The sequence below is a fragment of the Fukomys damarensis genome, unplaced genomic scaffold (assembly GCF_012274545.1).
Source record: "Fukomys damarensis isolate Sample0158 unplaced genomic scaffold, DMR_v1.0_HiC HiC_scaffold_9, whole genome shotgun sequence".
Taxonomy (NCBI): domain Eukaryota; kingdom Metazoa; phylum Chordata; class Mammalia; order Rodentia; family Bathyergidae; genus Fukomys; species Fukomys damarensis.
In genome coordinates this window covers 23,907,631-23,916,490 of record NW_022900921.1, presented here as the reverse complement: position 1 = coordinate 23,916,490, position 8,860 = coordinate 23,907,631, and the positions used below count along the sequence as shown (strand labels likewise).

General features: G+C 38.4%; 1 protein-coding gene across 1 annotated transcript in view; it reads left to right on the top strand.

The window, feature by feature from the left end:
• The first annotated feature begins 8,239 nt into the window (after positions 1-8,239).
• Positions 8,240-8,860, top strand: part of Ubtd2 (ubiquitin domain containing 2) — a 77,540-nt gene continuing 76,919 nt past the window's right edge. The window contains exon 1 of the mRNA XM_010622314.2: positions 8,240-8,257. Within this exon, the coding sequence (XP_010620616.1) occupies positions 8,240-8,257 (18 nt within the window). The remainder of the gene's footprint in view (positions 8,258-8,860) is intronic.

Below are 8,860 nucleotides of genomic sequence, written 5' to 3'. Positions count from 1 at the left end.
CCCTTGTCCCTGCCCTCCCTTCACCCCCTCCTCCCCTCCCCATTTACAAACACTTTATTTCCTTTTTTTCAGTTTCTCATATTTTTTTCCTCTCCCTTATTACCTTTCCCCCACCCTTCCCACTTTCCTTACACCTTTAGCCCTTTACTTCCTATTTCACATTATTAATTGTCTCATTAGGATCCTGTGTACTATTATAGTTTTTCACACCAAAGAAACTATTCGGTATTTCAGTTAAAGAAATCTCTGTATGAACACTAAAAATAGGGAATCCTAAAATAAAACTAAAAAGGAAAGTAAAAGAGAAAAGGCAATAATGTAACATCAAAATAATCCTTAATTCTGGAGATGAAAATGGTCCCTGAACATATTTAAATTGCCTCTCGCTCTTATAGTCTTATCTTACTCTTTTTTCATTATTTGGAGAATACTTTATTAGTTTCTGTAATCAAACCCACGTAGATATGACCTTACATATTTAGTACGATGTGTTATCCCTGTACACATGGAAAAAAAAATAAATTAACATTTCTAGACCAATATGGTTTTTGTTCTTAGTTGTAGAAATTCTAACTCTGTAATGTAAAAAATTTAAGACCTCTTAAACTTAAAGACCCTAGACTCACTATATGATAATGACTGCACAGAAATTGCATCCCCTCCCAATGGGTGATATCCTGTACTTAAATATAACCATGTCTGGGATGATAACCTTATACAGTGTTTCAGTAACCAAAGATATCTTTGTGAACACTCTGCTGTGTTGCCAGCTTAAGCATCCTGTTATGCTATGTTTTCTAAAGCCCCTAAGCACAGGTCAATTATGATATCTGCTTATCTGCTAAAAACTTCTGCCTCTGTAAATTTCCACTTTGCTCCATCCTACCCCTCTCCCCACTTAAAACTACTGTATAAAAAATTCCCCTCTTCAAGCACTCAGGGCCCAGGATTTTCTGAAATACAAACTTCTCTAGACCAACTGGTCAATAAAAGTTTTCCTCAAAAAAAAAAATTCTAATCTTCACCAGATATGATTTGCAAAATATTTTCTACAATTCTGTGCTTTATTCTCCCCACACACTTTTCAAATTAAATTGCCTAGTGATTTGTCTCTTTTCTGAGTTTATCCAAATATATTTTGATGTTTTTTAGTTCTCTACTTCATTGCTGCTTCTTTTTGTTTCATTTTCTTGTGATTTCTTTTGTTCTGTTTCCAATTTCCTGATTTAACAATTTAATTCACTACTTAATTTTTATTGATGTAGGTTTTAGGGCTATGGATACATCCATAGGTTCTGTTATGTAGCAATTCTATTTTCTGTAATTCCCTATATCTTGGAGTTGTGAAGAATAAGGTTTTTAAATTTTCCAGTGGAACACGGTAACAGTTATCAAGTTATTGCATCTCAGATCTGAATTCACTCTTCATTGCCTGCTCTGTGAAAATGGACATGGGCCCTTTAAGTAGTGTTTATTTGCCATCTGACACAATGTGTCGCTTCGACAGTAGAGGGCACTGGAGAGACACTGCAGGGGGAATTCCTTTGTGCTCCTCAAAGCAGGCTTCTGCAGCCTGGGTGGCTTCTCCAGGGCTCGGTTCCTGCGATGTGAGCAGCCTCTCAAGCACCTAGTTGCTGAAGCACGGAGAGGCTTCTCCATAACAGTCGCTGTGGCTACTCCAGCACCGGGTTCCTGCAGTGCTGGCAGCTTTTGCAGCCCTCAGCACCACCTAGCAACCAGCAGCTGCAGGTAGTTTCATGACAGAATGGTTCCACTGAGAAATTTCCTGAACACACCTTTCCAGCACTGTGCAGGGCAGATCTCCAGCGAGTTCTGGAGAATGGATTTGCAGCAGCTTCCCCTGTTGTGGCAGAATGGGAACTTCTCTATCTTTCTAAGCCACAGCCGTGTTCTCTCCAACATGGTGCGGCCTTCAGCCCTAGAGGGGCTTCCTCCTTACCAGGTGCTATCTCAGCCATAAGGGTAGTAGCTGCTGCTTATTACCTGCCATTCTTCTGTTCTCCAGAGTTCCTTTTTCTCTTCCATAAAGTCAAAGTGATACCTAATACCAAAATTAGACAAAGATTTTTAGAGACAAAAAATAGACAAATATTCCTCATCAACACAGATGCAAAAGTTCTGAACAAAATTTTCGCAAATCGAGTTCAACACAGATCAATTTTATGCAAGGAATTCATTGGTTTAATATTTGAAAAAATCAGTGTAACTCAGCATCATAAAGAACTAGGATGGATAAACCATATAACAATCTTAGCAGAAACAGAGGAAGCACTTTGCAACATCCAAAACTATTCTCAATTAAAAAAAAAATCTCCAAACAATAATAGAACCAACCAAATTTTAAGATAAGCAAAATATGTCAACACCTCACCAAAGAAATGTAAAAGGTAAATATGTAAGTGAAAAAATAATGTCATTAGTCATTAGGCAAGAAAAAACAATGAGGCACTCACTACCCAGCTAAACTGCTAATATTAATATATTCCTAGTGTTGGTGAAGCTGAGGACATGGAATTTTCGTGTAGTACTGGTGAGAATGCAAATGGTAAAACCACTTTGGAAAAGTGTTTTGTTTTGGGATGGGGGTTGTTTTGTTTTTGACCTGGGTTTTTTGAGACAGCTCTATGTAGGCCAGGCTACTGTCCTTGAACACAAGACCTCCTACATCAGCCTCCCGAGTGCTGGGATTACAGACATGTCTTCCATACCTGGCTCTGGCTCCTTCTTTAAAAAATAAAATAACACCACATTTATCATATGATCTGTCCAATCCATTACTATATTATTAGGCATTTACATAGGAAAAAGGAAATCATATACCTATACATCTTGTTCATAGAAGCTTTGCTTTTTGTTTTTGGTTGTTTGAGACAGGGTTTTTCTATAAAGTTCAGGCTGGCCTTGGACTCACTATGTAGCCCATGATGGCCCTGAATTCATGGTAATCCTCCTGCCTCAGCCTCCTACCTGCCAGTTGTGCACCACTACACCTGGATACAGAAGCTTTGCTTTTAACTACTCAAGAACTGAAAATATTCTAAATATCCAGTAATAACTGGACAAATTGGAATATCTATACAAAATTACTCAGTCAAAATGAGCCCTATAAAAAGGGTTAATCTCAAAATTAATTATGCTGAGTGAAAGAAGCCACTAAATAAAAGAGCACATATGGTATGATAAATTCTTTTAGCAATGATAACTAATAGTGGTTATCTGGGACAGATAACTAAGAAGATACAGAAAGGGAGAGATTATAAAGGGATATGAAAAACATTTTTAAGCTGTTATGGTGGCATGTGCCTGTAATCCTGGCAGTCCAAGAGTCTGAAGCAGGAGGACTGCAAATGTGAATCCAACCTGGGCAACTTAGTGAGACCTTGTCTCAAAATAAAAAAATAAAAAAGAGCTGGAGACATAGTTCAGTGTGAAGGCTCTAGTTCAAACTCCAGGGCCACAATAAAACCAAACAAAACTTTTATGGAGGATGATTATGTTCATTATCTTGTTACCTTGATTGATAATGTTAATTATCTTTTAAAAAATGAATAAAAGGGCTGGGGATTTAGCTCAGTGGTTCAGCCACCTGCCTCTCAAATGCAAGGACCTGAGTTTGATCACCGGTGTTATCTTTTTATTTTTTGGTACTGGGGAGCTAAATCCCCTGCCCAATATTAATTATCTTGATTCATTAATTTCATGGCTTCAAAGGAACACAAACATATCAAACTTATAAAGTTGCATACTGTAAATATGTTCAGAGTACTAATTTTTTTAAAAATCATTCTGTCTGATGACAGAAGAATATATTTATAGTAGCAGGAAGCAAGAGAGGATGCAGTAAGGCCAGTGAAGAAGGTGCTTGCAGGAGCAAGGTGAGAGATAGGGGCGGCAGTAGAGAAATAACAAGGTTCAGCATATTCTTCATAGATAAAGGGGATTTGATGCAAGCTGAGTATGAGAGGGAGGAGAAAGGAGAATCACCAGTAACTCCAGGGTTTGAGGCTTAAGCATCTGGGTATACTATGATACTACTGGTAGAGGACATAAATGACTAAAGCAAAAACAGTTTGACAGGGAGGGTGGAGTACTGAATTTTGTTTTGGACAAATAATCTAACTGTACACCAAGCTCCATCACAAAGTGCCTCATGTGTGAGTTTAAAAGTCTGATTCATGGGATCTACTCCAGATCAAATGAATCAGAATCAGTAGGGAAACTGATTTTAACACGCTTTCCAGGTGACTGAAATCCATATTATAGACTGATAGCTACTGGACCTCATTCTCCTCTTTTTGTCTTCTTCCCATCTCTCCTTCCTTTTCCTTCTCTGACAGTTTTTCCTGGAAAATCAGCTGAGTTAAGAAGGCACTGGAGGTGTAACAATCATAAACACATCATAACACAGATGTCCCAACATACATGAAGTAAAAATTATTAGAACAAGTGAGTTCAGCAAAGTTGCAAGATACATGATCAATATACAAAAATCAAGTTATATATGCTTGCAAAGAACAAGTCAATCTTACAATAGCATGGAAAAAATGAAATTTCAGAAAAGAAACTGAAAACTACAAAATACTAAAAGGGATTTAAGACATAAGTAAGTAGGAAAAATTCCAGATTCCTGAATTGGAAGGCTTAATTTAAGATGGCAATATCAATCAAAGTGATCTATGGATTCAATACATTTCCTATCAAAATCTTTTTTTTTTTCCAAAAATGAACAGGTTGAGTCTAAACTTTACACAAAGTATAAGGAACCCAGAATAGTCAAAACAATTTTGAAAAGGAATAGACTGGGGCAGGAAAATCATTTGAGCCCAAGAGTTCGAGGTCAGCCAGGGCTACATAGAGACCTAGAGACCCTATCTAAAAAAATGAAGGAAGCTAGGGAGTTAGCTCAGTGGTTCCACCACTTGCCTTGAAAGTGCAAGGTCCCAAGTTCAATCCCCAGTACAAAAAAAAGTTTAAAAAAATTAAAGAAAAAGGGACAATAGTTGGGGGTAGTGGCACATGCCTGCAGTCCCAGCATTCTATGAAGCTGAAGCAGAAGGATCACAAGTTTATTAGAGGCCAGCCGGGGCAATTTAGCAACTTAACAATACCCTGCCTTAAAATAAAAAGTTGGGGCCTGGGATTTAACTCAGTGGCACAGTGCTTGCCTAGCAAGCACAAGGTTATGAATTTGATTCCAGCTACCAAAAAAAAAAAGTATCTGGAGATGTAGCTCACTGGGCGAGTCCTAGGTTCAGACCCCAGTAAAACACACACACACACACACACACACACACACACACACACGCACTTTCACTTTTGAGGAGAATGCAGAATGGTCAACTGATTTTCAGCAAAGGTGCCAAGATGATTCAACAGGGAAAAAAGTCTTCAATAAGCAATGCTGGACACTGGAAATTCATTTGTGAAAGAATGAAGTTGGACTCTGTGTCATATATAAAAATCAAGTCATATAAAATATCTTGTGTGGGCCAGGCATTTAGCTCAGTGGCACCATACCTGCCATGCAAGCACAAAGTCCCCAATTTGATCCCTGGTACAACAACAACAACAAAAAATATTATCTATATTTTAACAACTGAAAAATCTAAATGTAAAAGCTAAAACTGTAACACTGAGAGGAAAACATAGGTGTAAATTGCCATGACCTTGGATTAGACAATGTTTTAAAATATGAGTTCCAAAGTTCAGGTAGCCAAAGAAAACTTAGGTAAAATGAATGTTGTTAAAAATTAAAAACTTTTGTGCTTCAAATGGTATTATCAAGAAGTTAAAGGACCAGGTATGTAGCTCAGTGTCGCAGTGCCTGCCTGGTAAGCATGAGGTCCTGAGTTTGCTCCGGGCACCAAAAAAAAAGAGTTAAAGACAACCTACAATGGGCAAAAATATTTAGAAATTATCTGCTAAGGGATTTGTATGTGGAATACATCAATCCTTAGAACACAATATAAAAAGATACATAATTCAATTAATAAATTAGTAACTGAATAGACATTTTCCAAAAAAATAGATATCAAATGGCTTATAAGGATCTGGAAAAGTGTCCAGCATTATTAGCCATTAAGGGCATATAAGTTGAAACTACAATGAGATACCTACACTCTGTACCCACTAAGATATCTATCATAAACAATGGATAAGTGTTAGGTGTTAGGAAAGATGCAGAGAAATTAGAACCTGGTGGGAATATAAAATAAGGTAGCAACTTCAGAAGACATTTTGTAAATTTCTTAGAAATTTAAACATAGCATGAGTCAGGGATTTAGCTCAGTGGTTCTGCTGCCTGCCTTGCAAGCAAAGGACCCCTGTTCGATCCCTGGTACCAAAAAAAAACTTTTTTTAAACATAGTGTTGCCACAGGCAAAGCAATTCCACTCTTTGGGATATACCCAAGACAACTAAAAACATGTGTCCACACAAAAAGCTGCACATGAATATTCATAGCAACTTTATTCATAGTGGCCAAAAAGTGGAAAGAACCCAAATGTTCATGTCTGATCAAAGGACAAATGTAGTATAGCAATGCAGTGGAATATTATCCAGTCATAAAAAGGAATGAAGTACTATTGCATGTTACAACATGAATAAACTTGGAAAATATGCTATAATTTTTTTTTTTTTTTTTTTGTACCAGAGATCGAACTCAGGTCCTTGCACATGCGAGGCAGGTGGTGGCACCACTGAGCTAAATCCGCGGCCCAAATATGCTATAATGTTAAAGAAGCTAGTCACAAAAGACTGCCTATTAAATGATTCCATATTTATGAAATGTCTACAAAAGACAAATCTATACTAGTGGCACCACTGAGCTAAATCCGCGGCCCAAATATGCTATAATGTTAAAGAAGCTAGTCACAAAAGACTGCCTATTAAATGATTCCATATTTATGAAATGTCTACAAAAGACAAATCTATACTGATAGTAGTTTTAGTTTATCAAGAACTGAGATGGGTTGGAAGAAAATGGGGAGTGACTGCTGACAGGAACAAGGCTTCTTCATGGAGTGATTAAAATATCTTAAAACTGATGGGCAGTGAAAATATTTTTTAAAATATTGAATCACACAAATAAAGAGTTCTCACAAAACTTAGAACATTATTATTGGCCTACTTTAATAGCTAATGAAACTGAGCTCTACAGCAATTTTAGGTTGTGTAGCTAGTACAAGATGGAGGCCACATTCCAACTACGAAATTAACAGTAGAGCTGGGGCCTTACTGCTACAAGACTCTCCTGGCAGGAACATGTATCTCTGCTCTGAGATGAAGGCAGGGAGAACATTCACTGAGACTCTCTCCAGGAGACAGCTCTCTCTTCCTAGTGCCAACTTCTCACTGCTCAGCAGAAAGCCCTCATCATTTGGGTGCCTACCATCTGTTTAATAGACATTGTAGAAGTCTTGGTTTGTACTAGTTCTAGAGCAAAATTCAGGACAAAGCAATCTCTCTAACAATATTCAGCACAAGGCTTCTCTCCTTTGAGGAAGTAAGAAGTGATGTCTGTCTACCAACATGAATATTAGCTGAGAATGATCTGAGAGAAAGCTTTTGACACAGCTTCTATCTCAGAGGAACCTCCCCAAACCCTTAAGAACATCAGTCATAGTAAACTATTTTTGAACGCTGAGGACAATGTTAACAGTTCTTCAGTTTAAGCCTCATACAACAGACTTTTCTTCTTTGGAAGACACTTTTGTGCTTTCACCAAAGTTCAGGGTTTGTTTAACTATTATTTTTGTCTGATTATCAAATAAATACGGGGACCCAAATCTTTGCATTTTAGGCTGTTTCTGGGAGCTAGATTCCCAGATGCGGAATAATCCTGAGTCAAAGGGTATGAACACTTTTTAAGGCTCTTGATCTACACTGACAAATTGCTTTGCAAAGATTGAACCAATGTACACTCCCACAAGCAGTGCATGAGAATATATTCAAATGCAAATCCCAAATGGCAGATCCTCTTTCTTAGGTATTTCACTTAAAAAAATTTTTGTTAATGCTAAGCAAAAGCTGACCCAGGATGTTAAAAAAAGAAAGTCTAGAGTAAAAGTGGAGCAGATATTAAGACAGCTCTTAGGCAGAAGAAAGCTTTAGAAAAGTCTGAAAAGGATGATAAAATTTTTAAGGCATCACGTCAAGAAGCACAATTCTAAAGGGACCATTAACAATTTGGCTTAGATTGAGACAGTAACCGCCAAAAATGTCGGGCGTGGTCAAGGTACTAAAATTCTAGTTTCGAAAAAGCTGGATATTTCATTCACTTGTACTTTACTTTGTTTTAAAGGCGACTTAAAATACGTAAAGGAAGGATTTGAGATGTAGTATTTCCCGAATAACCAATCTAGTGAAAAGGAAAAAACATCTTCCAGGACCGCGAGAAGCGCCTATCTCTCCCTCCCCAGACGCCTGTCCGGGTAATCTGAGTCCAAGTCCCAACCACAAGGGCCGCTCCACCTCTAATAATGGGGCAGTGATTTTAGGGGAATGGGGATGGGCAGGCAAGAGGAAGCCCAGACTCGGGGTACCAACCCACTGAGTTCTAGCCAATTCCAGAGGCGCTGGGACTGTAAAGCTCGGCCGAGAAAGCCTCGTCCCCCCATTATTTAGGTAACCGCCCCGTGCCTGCCAGCGAGTCTTCCATTACTTCTCAGCGATGCCCCTCCGATCGCTTTCACCAGCAAGAGCGTACAGCCGGAGCCAGAAACTCGATATCACCCCTTCCCACTTCTTTCTCACTTTTGTTCTTTCCTGATTCCTCTCCCACCTTCTCTTTCCTTTCTTCTTCCCATCTAACCCCTCCCGTCCCTTCTCGCCTCCTTCC